At 38.4% G+C, this 20,049-nt stretch overlaps 1 protein-coding gene across 1 annotated transcript in view; it reads left to right on the top strand.

The window, feature by feature from the left end:
• The window catches only part of Pon1 (paraoxonase 1), a 32,998-nt gene extending 14,475 nt beyond the window's left edge, over positions 1-18,523 (top strand). Inside the window, exons 3-9 of the mRNA XM_090333137.1 lie at positions 1,372-1,427; positions 1,801-1,963; positions 4,794-4,920; positions 8,455-8,655; positions 9,911-9,992; positions 14,033-14,161; positions 18,134-18,523. Coding sequence (XP_090189263.1) covers positions 1,372-1,427; positions 1,801-1,963; positions 4,794-4,920; positions 8,455-8,655; positions 9,911-9,992; positions 14,033-14,161; positions 18,134-18,292 — 917 coding nt within the window. The 3' untranslated portion in view covers positions 18,293-18,523. The remainder of the gene's footprint in view (positions 1-1,371; positions 1,428-1,800; positions 1,964-4,793; positions 4,921-8,454; positions 8,656-9,910; positions 9,993-14,032; positions 14,162-18,133) is intronic.
• The last annotated feature ends 1,526 nt before the right edge of the window (positions 18,524-20,049 follow it).

Here is a 20,049-nt window from a genome sequence, read left to right as displayed (position 1 = left end):
AAGAAACAACCATCCCATTAAAAGATGGGCCAAAGACTTAAAGAGAGGCTTCTCTAAAGAAGAAATTGGAATGGCCTATAGACACATCAAGAAATGTGCCACATCTCTGGTCATAAAAGAAATGCAAATCAGAACAACTCTAAGATGCCACCTCACTCCAGTTAGAATGGCTATGATCAAGACATCTAATAACAACAGATGCTGGCGAGGATGTGGCCAGGAGGGATCTATCACTACTACACTGTTGGTGGGAATGCAAACTCGTTCAAAAGCAGTATGGCAGTTCCTGAAAAGACTAAACATAGAGCTCCCCTATGACCCAGCAATCCCACTACTTGACATTTACCCAATCGTCCAGAAACAAGGACATACTAAATCCATTAGCACAACGATGTTCATTGAAGCACTATTTACTATAGCAAATATATGGAATCAACCTAGATGCCCCTCAGTTGATGAGTGGATCAACAAGATGTGGTATTTATACACAATGGAATTCTATGCTGCTGTCAGAAAGAATGACATTGCCCTATTTGTAAGGAAATGGAAAGACTTAGAAAAAAATCCTATGAAGTGAAGTAAACCAGACTCAAAGGAAATTAGGCTCAATGGTTCCCCTCATTTGTCATAATCAGTAGAAACCTTGGGCTCTCCTAGCAGAGATTTACAATAGAACAAAACCTAGATACATAAGGCTATATAGTATGACACTAAATGAAAGACCTCCAGGATATAGAAACAAAAGCCATAGAGAGAGTGATTGTTGTCCTTAATGTGCTATGTTATCTCTCATTTCTTTTGCTGTCCCTTGGTTATCTCATATTGTTACAGTATTTCACCTTGTTACCTGATATATTGGATATATGCATATTTGATTATTTGAAATTGGACAGGGAAGGGGGAAAATGAGATGAGAGGTCAGGGTGAGGGTGGGAAATGAGGACCAAGACATGAGAAAGGGTATCAGTGTTTGTGAAGTAATGCGCCTTCTATCTGGTGAATATAATGTAACCCTTCTATTAATCACAATAAAAATACATGAAAAAAGGAAAACAGCGAGAGATTTCCAAATAATTCACAATTTTTTTGTGTGTTTTGTGAATTTCCATGAACTATATAAAAAAAGTTTTAGACATCGAGGGGGAATTAGACCCCAAAAGCTAGTCCACCAAAAAGTACAAATTCCAATTTTAGTTGATAATATTAAGACCTTAAAATTTCAATGTGTCATATTTATTGTTTTGAATAAATGAATGATAGAATGAGTATAGCTAATACTTAGCTGTATTTGCAAAGTTAGGAATGATGTGGAGCTGGGCCTTCAGCATTCTGGAATAATATGAAATAATGCATACTGTCTTGCTTTTACAGAAGAAGGAGCTGAAGATTTAGAAATATTGCCCAATGGACTGGTTTTCCTCAGCACTGTGAGTCTTTTCTTTTCATCATGTTCTAGACCATTTTCTATGACGAGTACTTTAAATATTTCACATTGGCTTTCTGTATACAAATGCCCACTTTGAAATAAAGTGGCAGTCATATGACTTTTTCTTGGGCTGGAAGCTGAGGTTTGGTCACATGACTTTACTGGAGGTAAAGGATGGGCTTGTTTGGAATGGACTAGAGAGCATGTGGCTTCCAGGACTCCTGTCTGCATATCATACAAGCCAGCTATGATGCTTCTCCTGTGGTCCAGTGAGCAGAACTGTGCCCTGAAAGAGACCATATAAATCCATGTGCATCATGTCACCTCTATCAGCCTTTTTACTGTGCCTTCTTTTTCTCTTTCATGTTTTTAAGGGATTAAAATATCCTGGGATAAAGAGTTTTGCACCTGATAATCCCGGAAAAATACTTCTGATGGACCTTAATGAAGAAAACCCAACAGTATCTGAATTGCCAATTAAAGGAAGTAAATTAGATTCAGTTAACCCTCATGGGATTAGTACATTCATAGATAAAGGTAATAATATTTATAACTTCGTTTTAAAAAGATTTTTAAAAATGGCAATCCTAGTGCTTGAACTCAGGGTCACTGTCCCTGAGCTTTTGTGCTCAAAGGTAGCATGCTACCATTGAGCCACAGCTACTTGTGACTTTTTGACAGTTAATTGGAGTTAGGTCTCATGGACTTTGCTGCACAAGCCTCAAACATCAATTCTCAGATCTCAGCCTCTTTAATAGGGTTAGAGGTGTAAGCTACTGATGCCTGACCAAACATAGATCAAAGACAGAGAAAATATGCCAGTGATTATTTCTTCTCATTTATCCAAGACATAATAGTATTTTTATACTTAAAATTTATTCCAGGTATGCTAGATATGTGGAAAAGATATATTATGTATTAAGAATATACTATATACCATATTATATGATAAGAATATATCTATTTTTATATATGAGGAATATTGAAAATGCTAAAATATTTAAGATTTATAAAGTTTCTAGTTTTGTGAAACACCAACATTTACATTATCTGGTAATTACAATAGATTCAGCCTTAAACTTATAGGATGTCTATAACACATTCTAAAAGTTCCATGCATTTGCTGGCCAAGTTTTTCTGACCTAAATTATGCTAGACCCACTGACAGAAATCCACCATAATCACTTTTCTGTTAGGGTTGTCCCATCCAGTGCTTTCCTGTCTGAAGGAAAAAAGCCTAGGAAGCCAGTGAATAACAATGTTCAATTGATAAAGCACCTATGCTCATGGTTTTCCTTTCTCATCAGACCATTCTACACTCCATCCTTCCTGACTGTCCTCTTTGTGAGTGAACAAAATCGCTGTTTCCAAAGTCATCAGGGATGCATTCTCCTTCTCTTCTTTCTTTCCCTGTCCTTCTATTTCCTCTCTTTTCTTTCTTCCCTTTTCTTCTCCCTCCCCCTTCCCTTCCTCCCTCTTTTCTTTTTCTTTCTTTCTTTCTTTCTTTTTCTTTCTTTCTCTCTTTCTTTCTCTTTCTTTTTCTTTCTTTCTCTCTTTTTTTCTTCCTTCCTTTCTTCCTTTCTCTCTTTTTCTTTCTTTCTTTCTTTCTTTCTTTCTTTCTTTCTTTCTTTCTTTCTTCCTTTCTTTCCTTTCTTCCTTTCCTCATTTCCTCCCTCCTTCTCTTCCTCCTTTCCTCCCTCCTTCCTTTCTATTGGCTACTCTTTCACTCTTTCCTGATATCCCTCTCTGCCAAGGTCTGATCCTACCATGACTTTCCTCCTCTGTTCCCTGCTATACTCCTTCCTGGTAGTTTTTGAGCATTTTCCCAAAGGTTCAATTCAGCCTTTTACTTGTCTTTATTTTTTCTATCTGTGAAATTTCAAACCACAATCACTCTTCACTCTGTAGAAGAATCCTCAAATATTAATTTTCTAATTTCCTCTACACTATTTTAGCTCCATTAATCAAGGTACCTATTAGAAATGTATACTTGAATTCCTTTCCCATAACCATTTTAAACTCAAATAGAAAAAAAGCATATTCTGCTCCAATCACAGCCTTTCTCTTAAGTAAAACTGTCACTTATGACTGTGCCTCAAGGCTTGCTTATTTATTTGTTAATTTGTTTATTTGTTTATATCAGTTGTGAAGCTTAAACACAGGGCCTGGGTGCTGTCCCTGAGCTTTTTTGCTCAAGGATACTGCTCTACTAATTTGAGCCAAAACAGCTCCACTTATGATTTTTTTGGTGGTTAATTGGAGATGAGTCTCACATATTTTGCTGCCTGGACTGGCTTAGAACAGAGATTTTCAGATTTCAGCCTCCTGAATTGCTAAGATTATAGGTGTGAGCCATTAGGACCAGGCTTATTTATTAGTTTGTATGCTTTTCCATCCATTTATGTGGGGGGCCGTCCTGGGGTTTGAACTCAGGCTTTGTACTGTTGACCTGGATCTCTATCACTTGAACCATACCTCTAGCCCTACTTTTGTGGCTTATGCATATCCCCTTTCCTCAGTCAAGGATATTCTTTTCACAGATATCCACATTGTTTTCTTCTTTAAGTCTTGTTTTTAACATCACCTCATCAGATAGTATGTATTTTTTAGCACACACACACACACGAATGCACACATTCAAACAAATTTGCATCTTGTTTAAACTATTTCCTAGTTCCTATATAGCATTTTATACTAAAAACCAATGCTTGCTGAACAGATGAATAAAAGATACCTTTTTTGGCTTCACTGTTCATCTTTCAGTTCAATCTGCTAAACATTATTGCATCTTTCATTTTAAAGAACATCAAATTGACTGTGTCAGAGATTTTCCAAGAAAGCAAACTCCAAAATCTGCTTTCTTTCCCCAACTCTAATCACATGTTGGCCACTCAGGCTCATTTCTTTCCTGTGCCATTGACACATACATGCCGCTTCTATTTGGCGCTATCTCTCAGCTCTTCTTGTGGAATTCATTATCTTTCATTTTCTGAATTATATCCAAGTTCACTATCTCATATTAGCAGTTTCCACTGCTATATCCTTTTTTTGTTCAGTTCTGTAAGTCTTGAACCAGAGACTGGAACATGCTGTTCTGAATTTTCATGTGAGTGATGGGCATTCCTAAAATGGGGACACTTTTCCTCCTGGAGAGTTTTGCCATTTAGAGACTGTCCCCTTGTTCTTCTTTTAGACACTTTTCTTTGGCACAACCATAAATGTGCTTCTCCCTGCAAGATGAAAATATTCCATCTGCCTGACATACTAAATGACTAGTTGGAGGTGGGTTGAAATTGCTTTAGGGAGACAAAGTCCACAGCTGAGAGCTCTGTTAATGTTTCAATTTTTGTTTTTCATCTTCTCTCAGATGATACTGTGTACCTGCTGGTGGTGAACCATCCAAACTTCAAGTCCACCGTGGAGTTGTTTAAATTTCAAGAAAAAGAGAAATCACTTTTGCATCTAAAAACCATTAGACATAAACTTCTGCCTAGGTACTGTGATATATCATACTCCAGTTTCCCCTTTAGCAGCAGAATATGGTTCATTGACAGTTAGTTTTGCTTTTTTGGCCAGGGCAAGTTCAATTCTTATTTCTAGTCACCTGAATGTGGTGACTCATATGATTGTTCTTCAGAAACTTCTGGTAACTTAGGAGGGGAGTTTGGCCTACTGGTAGAGTGCTTACCTAGCATGCACAAATACCCAGGTTCAATTCCTCAGTGCCACCCACATACATAGAAAAAAAGTTGAAAATGGTGCTGTGGCTCAAGTGGCAGAGCTCTAGTCTTGAGGGGAAAAAAAGCCCAAGGACAGTGATCAGGCCCTGAGTTCAAGCCCCAGGAGTGGCAAAAAAGAGAAACTTTTGGTGACTTGAGACCCTCAGAGAAGGCCTGTTCTCTCCCTCCCTATTTCTCAGGTTGCTTGGGTTCTCTTTTGTACTCAGGCCTCAGGAGCTCCATTCAAGCTTTCACCAGGAAAAAAAAAATCTATTCCTCCCAAAACCAGGTTTAGTATTTTAAAGTCAAACAAGCTTCATCAATGAAGTCCACAACTTGAGCTTATTTAATAATTTTATTTCTATTAAAAAGCAATCTCTCAGATGTTTCTGTGAATTCAGAACCCATATCAAAGAGAAGACCCAAGACTTCCCTGCATGGCTTCTACTGCTCTTGCAGGTCTGTAGAAATCCCCAGTCCCATACTATCCTCCTCGACAAGGTAACAGACAGGGAGAGAAGACCCAATACAAAGACAACTTCTTCCTTTGGCCTGTGAACATATTGTTTATGAGGTTAGTGATGGATTTGGGGTAATCTGACACCATCCTCCAAAATAATGTTAATACATTTTCAGAATCCTAACTATGTATAATTTTAGTACAGTATCTAACCATCACCCTGTTTGTAAATCTAGAGCCATAACTTTTGCTGGGCCCTAGCAAAGTGCCTGGCACACAGCAAGTGCACACTCTATTACTTATGTACTCCCCCCTCCTGGAAGTTTTGAAGATGAGGAAACAGAGTGGATGGAGGCTGGTCATTTACATAGAGGCCAAGTAGAAACTAAGACCTTGGTTTTCTGCAGCTCCAGGATGAGAGAAAATCCAGAGGACAAACTTGATATGGAAGAAAGTTTACTCACATAGTCATTAATTCTCTCTCTCTCTCTCTCTCTCTCTCTCTCTCTCTCTCTCTCTCTCTCTCTCTCACACACACACACACACACACACACACACACACACACACACACATTGGGGGGAGGGAATGAAGCTTCTGAGTATTAAAAACATGTAAGGAATACCTAGAGATGATGATGTAAATTATAAATCAGGTATGCCAATTTAAATCAATTATTTTATTGACTTTTTATGAATACTATTTTTGTCAGTTTTGGGGCTTAAACTCTAGGCCTGGGTGATGTCCTTGAGCTCTTTAGCTCAAGGCTAGCACTCTACCACTTTGAGGCATGGCACCACTTCTGGTCTTCTAGTCTCATGTCTCATGTCTCAGTCTCATGTCTCATGTCTCAGTCCTGCCAGGACTGGCTTTGATCCTCAGATCTCAGCCTCCTGAATAACTAGGATTACAAGTATGGACTCTGCAGCTAGAATTTTAACTCTGGCACCTTGATTCCAGACCTTGTGTTCTAGAAAACACAAAAAATTAGAATTTGTCTTTCTTCATTAATCTTGGAAATCATAGGATTGTCCAATTTCACCAGAGTCAAAGTATTTCTGCCTTCCCTTCCCATCCTCCTGCCCCACACCAAAATCTAGGTTTTGACAGCATGGAAGTAGATGGGAAAAATAACAATAGTGTAACAGTGAATTAGAATTTGGGTCTGTCAGCCCAAGGATTAACCATTATTTGTTGCTTTGTATTTTATGGCTATTTATACCATGAATATTTTAATGACTATAAGTTACTGTAATTTAAGCATATTATTATTAATACTATCACAACCATTGTTACTGGGCATTTACTGTATGAAAGGCACTGTGCCAAAGCCTTTAGACTATTTCATTTCATTGTTTTCCCAGCTGTCTGAGGTAAAGAGAGAAATTGAGGTTCAAGGAAGAAGGTCACCAATGAATGACATGCTATGGCCCCACAATGTGAAGATAAAGTAGGGTCAGGGCTCAAGCAGAGCCCATCAGATTTTAAAGCTATTACTTCCTTTTTTATGAAGAACAGAAAAATGATAATAAAGCACACTGATTTCAGAAATTTACTTTTCAAAAGAACAATAGGGTAACATTGATCAAGATGTATTGTACTCATAAACTGACATGTCACGTTGAAATTACTCTGTAAAACTACTTAGAGATAATAAAAATATGTATATGATAATAAGAAGAAGAATTTAAAGAGACTAAAGCCAGGCTGTAGATTTATATCTGAAGACTGTCAGATGAATTCCAAATTCCTAGGCTCTTTCTCTTCCATGAGAGTGAAATAGTGGCTAGCACACCTGGAGTTCGGACCTTCTGCAAAACACTCAGCAGGATTAGCTCACTCTCTAGTTCCCACTGTGACTCCACAAATGAAGATTCCAGCTCTTCCACTTCTACTGATGAGCTGTATGACTTTGGGAGGTGGGAGAATCATTTGACCTCTCTTCACAGATGAGAAAACTGGAAGTCTTCGTGTTTGTCTCCATGGCCCTCAAGCCGGGGCTGCGTCAGAACTGACGCTCTGGCCATTACGCACTCAGCAATAGAGCAAAGATAATTTTCTCTCCGATCATGGCTCCGGGGAATTTCCGTCACCTCAATCAGCAAGGAATGACTCACTTATGTGTTTGCTATTGTACCTATTAAAGCAGAAAAATAGACTCATATATCTTACATTTCCAGTAAGACAGAATCTTAATCAGAAAAAAAAAAGCCAAGCGACTTATTTCTGAGCTATTCATGGGCATTGTTTTTTTTTCTTTTTTAGTTTTGAAATACAAAACTTTAAGGCTGGAAAATGGATCCATCTATCATCTTTGTTTCACAGATAAGGAACTGAAACCCAGCATAAGAGAAGACTGAATTTCCCAAATCATATATAATTGTAGCAAAGCTTGAAAGTCTCCAGATTGTCACTCCAATAGTTGTCCACTGGCTTAAAATGTCTTTGATTGTTGGGAGTTGGTTCCACGTGATTAAAGATTTATTGTGTTCTTGTATAATTTAACGTCTACTGAATTTAGGATGGATATATACATATATCAGTATGTGTGTGTGACTTTATATAATATAATATGTATGTAAAATATATACATATATATCAGGCTTTTATAGATATACACAAGATATATAACAGGATTTTAAAAGAAATATATATAACAGGATTTTTATATTGCAGTGCTATAATTACCTGTTATCTCCTTTGAGGATTGAACAGTTAGGACTGGCTTCATATTAATTTTGTGCTATTACAGCTAATAAAGGTGCTATCCTATATCTTGCCATGAATGTTTAGTCCATAATGCTATAATATACACTACTTCACTTACATGTATTGTGTGTTTTAATTGCAGTGTGAATGACATTGTCGCTGTAGGACCAGAGCAATTCTATGCAACAAATGATCACTACTTCTCTGACTTATATTTACGGTCATGGGAGTTATACTTGGGTTTGGCGTGGTCCTATGTTGTTTTCTACAGTCCAGATGAAGTTCGAGTGGTGGCAGAAGGATTTGATTTTGCTAATGGAATCAGCATTTCACCTGATGGCAAGTATGTGAACTCTTTAAAATGAAGTGTTTTTATGGTTTACAATGTAGTCTTTCTCCAAGTCAAGTGGTTACATTCTAATGCTGAGAGGAAATTCATGGAAAATGTAAAATAACTTCAGTTTTTAGGAGGTAAAATTTTCTGTTTTGTGAAGGCAAACTTCATTTTCACTTGAGAACAAAGTACATTTCAACAGGAGAAACTGTGATAAACATTTAGTGTTACTCTCTTGTGTTTTGAAGAATTATTTCTGCATGTGCAATGAGATTACTAGGGTAAGTTTGCAGTGCTGGTCTGAAACAAGAGGAGTTTGCCCCAAAAGAGAACCAAGGAAGCAATGCTTCCTTCATGAACAAGGTCTTCATTCATTCAGAAGTGTGCTTTTTCTGCACTTGATTTATAATATTATATTATGATGGTCTTCTAGCAAGTAATTCAAGATCAGTATTGATTTGAGCACCATAGTTTATATGTGTGCGTATACATGTACATATGTATGTATGTATGTACGAGTGTGCGTATTGCACATATCTATCCATTGCTACACTTCCCTATTTTATATAAGCAAAGTTTCTGAGCATTAGAAAACTACACATAGACAAAAGCAACATGCACAACTTCTTATTCTTCATGTTGTTCCTTGATCCTTAAAAATAATAGATAATTAAACTATCATTTTTCTTTTAATTCTGGCATTCATTGCACTTAGCCTAATCAGGAATGTTTATGATGTGTTGTTTTGCACTCTGTACAAAATACTGTCTACTGACTTGGGATCAGGCTCAAGACAAGAGGGGAAGAAGAATTCCCATGACATGGGCCAAGCATCTTATTGTCTCTCATATTTCCTCCAGCCTAAAACACACAAGGGATTGTGGTCAAGAGCTTTACTGATTGTTCCTCAGGAGAGAACTCACTGTCCTGAAATGCCTGGGCCTTGATTACACTACATTGATAAACCCAAGACTAGTTAATAATTGATATTAAGAACTAGTATTAGAACTAAGTTCTGGATCAGGGATAAGTATTTGGCTATCTTAAAGAATAATGGTTCAGAGATTAAATCTCTTTGTGCACTGTAATCTTTTTGTGTACTATAAACTCATTGAGCTATTTAAAGTTTATTGTACTTTGAGATGGACTTCATTCTCCAGTCTCTATGAAAAGTTCCTAACTAGGAAGAGACATTACAATCCACTATAACCTTTTGGGATTGCGAACCTTCAGGCATTTTGATGTAACTTTTTCTTCTTTGAAGGTATGTCTATATGGCTGAATGGCTGGCTCATAAGATTCATGTGTATGAAAAGCACGCTAATTGGACTTTAACTCCATTGAAGGTAAGATGTATTAGCACTATAAGATTTTAGGGTGATAATTAGATTTCTAATTGATTTGTGAAATTAAAAGTGAGGAGAAGAGGCTTGTTTAATTGGAGTGAGTGAGAACCAATTTTTCACTCACTTAATAAGAGTCCTGAGTGCTGCTCGGTGTTTGTTGTATCCTTGTCCTCCCCAGCAGTGTGAGAAATAGCAGCAGCCCTCTCATTCACCTGTGAAACTGCTTCCCTTTGCTCTAGTGATTGTACATTTGAATTGTCTTCCTACGTGCCATCTCTGCCTCCTTTTTGTGTCTCAGCTTTCTTCCCACCCCCATCTCTGTTGAAGGAGCAGCCAAGAGGACTATCTCTATTAGGGTCCAATATATAAGTTCTCTACAATATATTAAGGTTATGTTCTCACCATAGCAGTGTCACCAGGGTGCCTATCATCTCTCTGCCTTTATCAACAACGATGGCACGTTTTATGCTTCTGAATGTTCATAGAGCTTCCTGCCTGTGGGGGAGGGGAGGGCTGTGCCCTCTGGATACAGCCGACTTCCTCCAGATCTCTATGGAATTCTCTTTTCCTCACTACTGAAACTACTTGTGACTTGGTTCCCCCAGCCCTCTGCCTCTATTTCCTATCTTCTTTTCTACCTTATTTTCACTTTCTGCATGGATGACCAATGCATTTTATTTGTCCTCTTTATTATTTGACTTTCCTGCAAGGACATAGACTTCATCAGGACAGATTATTTTCCTATTTGTTCCTGGAACAGTTCCCAGCACCTAGTAGACATTAGATAAATACTTATTTGATTACTACGGCAGGGCCAGGTGTGCCTCAAGGATTCACTTTTGGATCCCACTAGTTCTGGTCCAGATTGAAGATTTGAGTGGAAAACAGCAGAAATGCGTGGGGAGGAAAGAAAGACCATGAGCAAAGGGGAGCATGATGAAAGCCACAGGCCTTTAGTTTTCTGCCACCCACACCTCCAGCACACGATGCTGTCAGTGCCAATTGCATAACCGTCCCTGTCAGCACACCCCACACCTGGGGTGCTGTCACTAGGGGCTTCACTCAGAGAAAATTGCCTCAAAGCAGAATCAAATGTAACACCATGCTTGATATTAGAAATCATTGGCAGGGCTAGCTAGTATTAGCTGAAATAAAATGAAATTTCATAAACTCCTACCAGCTGAGAGAGTACAAAAACAAACTGTGGTTATAATAACATATTCTTCCATAGTTGAAAGTTTAAAAAATTATGATAGAATTCAATACAATATACATTCTACATATAATGCTGAGTCTCTGTTCCTGCCAAGGAAAGGTTCAAACTACGGCTTATTTCATACTTGGCTCTCATTTTGGCAGCAGCTCATACCCATCTCTCACCGTAACAACTAATCCAGTAGAAGTCACTCCCAACAAATGTAATGATTTTTTTTCTTTTGAAAGACCTTTGATTAACATTAGTCAATTATTATCTCTGTGTGCCAAGAAATTTGATAGTTGTAGAATTTGTGATAATTTGTGTAGAATTTGCCAGATACGGTATACATTTCTGTACAAGGGAATATTATTTGACCTGAAAAGAAGCATTGTGACTTGGATAAACCTTAAAGGCATTATGCTAAGTAGTCAGACACCAACAAACAGATATTGTGATTCTAGAAAAGGCAAATTCATAGAGAGAGTAAAATGTTAGCTATTGTAGGTTAAAGGAAAAAGGGAAGAGGGGCTGTTTGGTTCATGGTTAATGAGGTTCTGCTTGGGATGATTAACTTCTAGATATGAGTGGTGATGATGGTTGTATAATACTGTGGATGATTTCATGCCATTGAATCTTAGCTATGGTTGAATGGCAAACTTCATATGAAATATATTTTACTGTAGTAAAAATAATGCTACTTTCCTTCTCACCTCAAAGGACACTCGGATTTAGTCAATGAATCCATTCCAGTGATCCTTGACTCTCTGAAATTTAAAATCTTTTTTTATCCAAGGATGTAGCTTCTCAGTGGGTGTAAGTGCCTGAGGTCTGTAAACCTAGATGCTCTGGAAACTGTGATTGCAGTTTGTAGCTGTCCTTTGTAGTAAATTCCATGCGACTCATATCTCCAATTAACCACCAAAAAGCCAGAAGTGGAGCTATAGCTCAAGTGGTAAAGTACTAATTTTAAACAAAGAAACAAACAAAAAACCCAGGTACAGCACCTAGGAACGGAATTCTAGCTCTAGGATAAGCACAAAATTTCTCTTAAAAAATATTGCTTCTCCCACAGAGACTATAACATACTAAGTTTCTTTGACCAAGGGATGGCAATCTTTTGTTTGTTTTTGTAGGTGAGTGAGATGTGACACATTATAATGAGTTGTATTGTTAAAAATGACATATTTGCAAAACAAGTGTTCATGTCCAGATCTACAAGAGCTGTGTTGGACCATGAGCTCTTTGTTGGCTAGGAACCCTGCAGTTTCTAGTTCATGGGCTTAGCTTCTTGCAAAGCAAAGAAGAGTGCAGTAACAGTGAATAGACCAATTTTCCTGTGTCCATCTGCACTTTTCTCAGAAGACTTCCACCCATCATGGAACACATCCACATTTGTGCTTCTTGCATAGACAATAGCAGAATCTTCATTTTTCTCACTTAAAGGAGCTGATGTTGCCTCACAGACTTGGTTCATATCTCTATTATCCTAGCAACTACTCAGTCTAGATCTGGGAATCTCAGTTCAAAGCCAGTCTGGGCAGACAAACCTAGAAGACTCTAATCTCCAACTGACCAACAAAAAGCCAGAAGTGGAGGTATAGCTCAAGTGCTTGAATACTAGCCTTGAGCTAAGGGAAAGCACAAAGCTCTGAGTTCAGCCCCCAGTAATGAGGTACATGTGCATATGAGTGCACACACACATACACACACACATACACACACACACACACACACACACACACACACACACACATCTAATACATGAGAGTAGTGAGCTGAGTCCAAATGGAGGAGAATGAGGAAGAAAGAAGAAGATTTTGACTAGCAGAGGTTCACAGCACAGCTGCCTCCTTCCTGGAGAGAACATGGCTTATTTCCAGGATAGAAATGAGGGCTATGTGCAACAGCAAAACCTGTGGGGACAGCTCTCATTTTAAGCAGGAAGCATGGGGCAGTGGTGTCTCCTGGCAGCTGCCTGCCCATGCAATGGTCTTTGCAGAGACCCCAAATCCCAGGGCACTGAGGTTGGCTGTATTCTGAGGTATACTACACATATTGTTTCTCTGGTGAGACTTAGAGGTAAACAAATAGATGAGGTTTTTTTTCTGGTAGAAGGCAGCCCAGATGATGAATGGTGGATTTAAGAATCATTGGTATTATTTATGATGCTAGTATAAAGCTTCTACAGCAATCTGTGCAGTCATCACACGCTTGCAACTTATATTTAGAGAATAAACAGCAGAAGAACAGGGAGCTGAATCTCATCAGGAAGCTAAAGAACAAACTTTGCCTCAACTCAAAGGCAAAAATTAGACCCTGGGTGATCATTTCTTCTTTGGCTGCACAGCGTATGATTAGTTGTAAAAGAGTCTACATTTCATCTGTGTTCCTGTCAGAAACACATCTACACTTCCTGGTTGTTTTCTGGATGCTTGTAAAAATTTCATTTGCACATGCCATTTAGAAGGAACTGCTTTATGCTGCACCTAACAGTTTTATTTGTATTTGTTTATATTTTTATTTTTTACAGTTTTAGGTTCACATACAGTTGTTAGTGCAAATGATTTCATTTAACATTTAATAGTCTTTCTTGGCTTTTGGAACCTCCTCCCCTTCTTTCTGTGTCTGGGAAACCAACAGATCAACAAAATACTGACAAAAGATGGAGGGCCAGTAGAATTCCCTCAGTGCAATTGAAGGGAGTCTCAGTGGTGACCCTGAGACCAGCAGTGTGGTAGCAAGATTAGGAGGAGCCCGTCCCTTGACACATTGCCACACCATATTCCCTCATTTTTATTTTTCTCACCTCTGCCTTGTATTCTCTCCTTCTTAATCTTGATAGTCCCTGCACTTTGACGTCCTTGTGGATAACCTTTCAGTGGATCCTGTGACAGGGGACCTTTGGGTGGGCTCCCAGCCCAATGGTGAGAAGCTCCTCTCCTATGACGCAGAGAATCCTCCTGGCTCAGAGGTTAGTTTGAAAAATGTGTCTGATCAGTGACTTTGTATTCAGCCAAAACACAATTCTCCCTTTCATATGCAAAAAAGAGATATGAGTAGACCAACTGATCAGAAATAAAAAGAGTTTTAGAGCTGCTTTCATCTGTCTAGAGAGGAAACAGGTAAGACATTTCAACTGGGCTAATTCAGCAACTAAAGGCAGGAAGACGGGCAGGAAATGGCTAGCTAAAGCTAGTGTGGGGTGGGGATGTTGTTCTATGGTTGAGTGCTTTCTGAGCATGTGGTAAGGAATTGAGATGGATTTCTAGCATTGGAAGAAAAGGAAGGGTTTGTGGACTTGGTCTTCTAAGAGTGATCTGGCCTCTGCTTGTGTGAGGAATGGAGCCAAATAACAGTGACAATCACAGAAAGGAAAGCTGGAGTACCGATATAACATGTTCTCTCAGTCCTTTCATTCCTTCTGCTACTGTAAGAGGCAGAGGGCCCAGGAGACCCTCATCAAAGCAGGCTTTGGTGTAAGTCAAAGCAGAGAGAAGCACAGATTTGCAGGGCTGGGTTGTGGAGAGCTAGCCTTAGATGTTGCCCATAACTTTCTATAAGTGGCAAGTTACTCCACTTAGGAAATCACAATAGTTTAAAGATTATAATGATGCCACACTGCAATTGTTTGGCCATTTATCTGTTACTTGCATTCGAGTACAACTTGCCATTCCAGTTAGTACAGCTTCCTCAGTGTCTGTGGTGGATTGGGTCCAGGACCCCAATGGATACAAAATCAATAGATATTCAAGTCTTTTATATCCAACGCTATAACCTATATGTCCTTCCATATACTTTAAACCATTCTCGATTGCTTGTAATGCCAAATATGTAAATACTCTGTAGATAGTCACAGTGTATTAATTAGAAAAGTCTACATGTTCTGTACAGACTTACGATTTTGTCCCCCCATTTTTTTTTGCAAGTTGTGGGGCCTGAACTCAGGGCCTGAGCACTTGCCCTTGTGCTTTCTCGAGGCCAGAGCTCTAACACTTGAGTCACAGTACCACTTCCAGCTTTTTCTATGTATGTGGTACCTTCATGCATGTTAGGCAAACACTCTACCACTAGACCAAACTCCCAGCCCGCCCCAAATATTTCCTATCTGGTTGGATTTGCATCTGTGGAACCCATACATAAGAAGGCTGAAGTGTGCACAAAGCAATGCAATGAAATAGTCCTATAGTGGATTGGCCTTCCTCTCAAAATAGCCCCGTGAACTGGAAATAATTCACTTGCTGGAATATATTTACACTTTTCTTCTATCTTAAACAGAATATTCAGTGCCAAGAGTGTAGTCTAGTAATAGAGTGCTTGCCTAGCATGCATGAAACACTGAGTTTGATTCCTTGGTACCACATACAGAAAAAACCAGAAGTCATACTGTGGCTTCAAGTGGTAGAGCGCTAACCTTGAGCAAAATGTGTCTAAGAACCATGCCCAGTTCAAACCCCAAGACTGGCAAAAGCAAACAAACAAACAAACAAAAATATAATATTCAAAGACCTCTCCTGCCCCTTGCTTTTTTTTTTGCCAGTCCTGGGCTTGGGCTCAGGACCTGAGCACTGTCCCTGGATTTTCTCAAGGCTAGAGCTCTACCACTTGAGCCTCAGCACCACTTTCGGCTTTTTTCTATGTATATGGTGCCGAGGAATTGAATCAGGGTCTTTGTGCATGCTAGGCAAGCACTCTACCACTAGGCCAAACTCCCGGCCCTTACATGGAGTATTTTTAAAGCATACTTTTAGGTATTATCCACTCAAAGAGACACAAAGAAGTCCTGATTTTGTTTCTTGTATTAAAAATGCAAATGTGTGTTTCTAATTATACTCTCACGCATATTTTATGATAACGTTCAATAGCAATCTTTTGTTTCTTTTGCTACTTTTTAGCTGTTTGGATCATTTCACTGTATATATAATAGAATTGGAGAACTACATGCTGCAGAATATTCATTGTATAGGGCTGAGGAGAATGTTAGATTCTAATTTGTTCTTGCTTGTTAGTTCATGTGGTGAACTTGGGTCATTTACTATACAGCAAGGGACTTGGTTTATTGTTCTGGAAAAAATATTTCCTTTGTAATGATGAATTTGGTAAGGAAGTGCAAAAGGAAATAACAATCCATTATGTAATGTGGTACTGCACAGAAGAATATTCTAGTTTTATGAACAAGTGGCTTAATTAAGCCAAGGTGTAACAGCAACTTTTCCTTCTAATAACTATTGTATATTATGGTTGTAACAATTTTTAAACCATGTGTCTTTGGAACTTTTTATGTTGAAGAGGTCATTTTGATTGGTCCTACTTATGCTTTATATACAAGCATTGGCCTTCCTAGACTTGCGTATTTGGAGTTTAGTGATGGTGTCATTTCTACAAGTCCATGTTTTATTCTAGTTGAAAGGGAATTTAGGTGCAGGGAGTGTGGCTTAGTATGTCTAACATGCATAAAGCTCTGGGTTCAATTCCTTGGTACCACATTCACAGAAAAAGACAGAAGGGGTGTTGTGACTCAGTGGTAGAGCACTAGTTTTGAGTAAAAGTGTCAAGCATTATGCCCCCAGGACTGGCAAAAAACTTAAATTAAATTAAAAATTTATAAAAGGGAATTTAGGAGTAATCTAGTTTTACCCTTCTTCTTGTGTAGATGAGAAACAAATATAAGCATTAGACTACCCTATTAGGTGGAATCCGTTGAAATTACTATTTTCTTCAACAGGAATATTCATACTAACTATTTAGTGTACTAATGATGCAATCAAACTTTTCAACTGCTGAAGAAAATTGAAGTTAACAAATTTTACCCAGTTAAAAATGGAAGTATGAAGTTCAGAAGTATCTATCAGTGCCATATAAGAATGAGGATTCCGCTGAGGGTTTTTTTCTTTTTTTCTTTTCTTTTTTTGTGAAGAGCTATGCTTTTTTTTTGCCTGCATGCATGTAAAAAAAATTACACAGTTGGGAGCTGTAGCTCACGCCTGTAATCCTAGCTACCCAGGAGGCTAAAATCTGAGGATCAAGGTTCAATGCCAGTCCAGGTACAAAAGGACCTGAGACTCTTAACTCCAGTTAACCTCTAGAAAATGGGAAGTGGGGCTTGGCTCAAGTGTGGGGTGGTAGCCTTGAGCTGAAGAGCTCAGGGACAGCGCCCAGGCCAAGTTCAAGCCCTATGACGCACACAAAAATAATCACACACACACACACACACACACACACACATATCCCACAAATTGCCTTTGTCTGTGGCGTTCAAAGTTAAGGAAAGCTGGTGAGTTTGAGCCAGACTGGCCTATGTAGTGAGGCATTTTCTCAAAACCAAATCAAAATAACACTGCCACCACCACCAAAATTGAATAAATAAATGAAAAAGAAGAAAATTCAAAAAGATAAAAAACAATAGCAAAGAAATGAAAATTAAGTTTAAAACATATTCAGTCATAGGCCTGAACTCCAGTATGGAAACCATCTGGCTATGGCTGAGTAACAGCCTTTCCTCCACTCTGAAGTTACTGTGATTTCCATGGTGTCTTAATACCTTGTGCCAGGGCTGAGCTTCTCACTTGCATTTCCTGGCTATCCCTGTGGATCTATGGGCCCTCTATTTTCCACTAAAGATTCTGTGAACAAAGCCTACCAGTTTACAATAAGCAAAGTGGTATCTTAAACATGCAGTAATTTTGGAATGAAATACAATTTATGTCATATATGTATATATATATTTGTCTTATTATCTATAAGTAGTTGTACAAAAAGAATTCAATTCAACATGTCTTTTCATGAACATAATGCATCTTGATCAATGTCCCCCTCTTCTATCTTTCTTCCCCAAGAGTGATGAGATAGAAGAAAAAATATTTCTGTGGGGTAATATATGCCTTCTTGTGGAGAAATGATCTGATCTCGCTTGCAGTTGATGAATCTTTTTTTTTCTTTTGGATAGGTGCTTCGAATCCAGAACATTTTAACAGAAGAACCCAAAGTGACTGTGGTTTATGCAGAAAATGGCCCAATATTGCAGGGCAACACAGTTGCCTCTGTGTATAAAGGGAAGCTACTGATGGGCACCGTGTTCCATAAAGCTCTGTATTGTGAGCTCTGACAGCCCCTTTCCATGTTCTAAAGGGCCTCAGTGATCTCAGTTAAATTTGAGATCTGGTCCTTTGGGGAAAATCCTTGAACATGATTGGTAAGAAGCATGAAGATGCCCTTGGCAGGGAGCAGAGATTGAGAAAGGATTTTTTTTTTGAGAGCATGTTGTCAATCAGTCTTGGAAACATTGAAAACCTCACTTACCAATCAGAAACCACTTTTATTAAAATGGCTAAATATACCAATTGTCAAGTCTTAAATAAGTTAGCAGCTTGTGATTTAGAAAGAGCTTTCTGAAGACATGCATTAGGCATGTTTTCATATGGCTGCCTTGCTTCTCCTTTTTCACAAAAGAGGATGGGAATCACCAACAGTACCACTCTAAACTCATGATCTGGGTTATGTGCCCAGAAAAGTATACAACAAAGGTACCCAGAAAATGAGGCTGTTAGATGTACTTGTTAGACATTTTCCCCTGCTAGGTCTGGCTTTTTCATCTTCCTATAGCAATGAGTAGGAAAAAGATCTTACAATTCTTGTGAGTGCTGTTACATCTTAAAATTATTTCTGGTATTTTGGCATAAATTGTAGTTTTGTTTCACAGTCTTGGATAAAGAAGTGGATCTGCTGATTTCCATGTCTGGATATAGAATAATGCCTTTACTAGAGACCCAAGTAATGTTAGATGTCTGTTGAAGACGAGGTAGACTGCTGTTTAGGTGTACAAGTGGAATTTGTTTCTTTCTCTTTTTTCCCCCATTCTGATTGTTGAAGCTAATTAAAAATAGAAAAGGAATAAATGTAAAAATAGAAAAGACTAATAACACCTTTAGTTCTCTCCTGAGGGATATGACTAGGAAGAAAACAAGGCTATGATTTGGTTATGTACACCAGAAAAAAGAGGTTATCTGTTATTATTTTCTGTTTTGAAGATAGGATTGAAATGGTAGATTATTCCTTTGGGAAATTAGGGTGGTCATTTCTAAAGTACTTGTCTTATTGTTCTTCCCTTTAGGGGAAAATGCTTTGCTGATAAATTGGGAACTACTATTAAGACCACTGATTTAAAGTAACAAAAAAGCTACCTTTTCTCAATCAAGAGTTAAGTCATTTTAGTCATAGCTCAATACACAGTGTCAGATTGTTTTAGCTGCTTAATTATTCAGTGATGATTATATTCCCAAACCAAGAAACTGGGCTCTGAAATATTGCCAATCATGTAGTGCAGCCAATCTCATGTATTTTCTTTAAAGAGAATCTCTTCAGTACACCTCCATCACATCTGCAATAAAACCATTGGTCTTGTTATCTTGAAGCAGTTTCTGAAAAATGAAAGGAAAGCTATCTGATCTCACAAACCATACATTCAAGGTCAATCAAAAGGCAACACCCATTGATAAGAAATAAAAAAAGAGGAAACCAGGCGTCATGCCTTCACTTTGGCATTTTTGCTATGCCAAAGGTTTAATCACTGATGCAGTTTTCCAGTGAGAAAGAATGAAATTAATGTTATTCATTTTTTATATCCAAGTCTTCTGAATTTTGATGGTCTTAGAGACAAGATCGTTGAAAATAATAACTCTGAGCTACAGGATGGGCCTGATTCTTTGTTAGCTTGTCCCTTACTTTGTAGGGATGACTGCCTACTGTGTTTGTCACAGACCTTTTCCTGGTTTCATGTTACTAGAAACCTTGATGGTGAGGCAGCAACTGGGGACCCGAAAGCTGGACAAGGATGAGGGTGTTCCAACTGAAGGGCTTTGATCT

The sequence above is a fragment of the Megascapheus bottae genome, chromosome 5 (assembly GCF_031878675.1).
Source record: "Megascapheus bottae isolate mThoBot1 chromosome 5, mThoBot2.hap1, whole genome shotgun sequence".
Taxonomy (NCBI): domain Eukaryota; kingdom Metazoa; phylum Chordata; class Mammalia; order Rodentia; family Geomyidae; genus Megascapheus; species Megascapheus bottae.
This window is presented reverse-complemented; position numbering and strand designations above follow the sequence as displayed.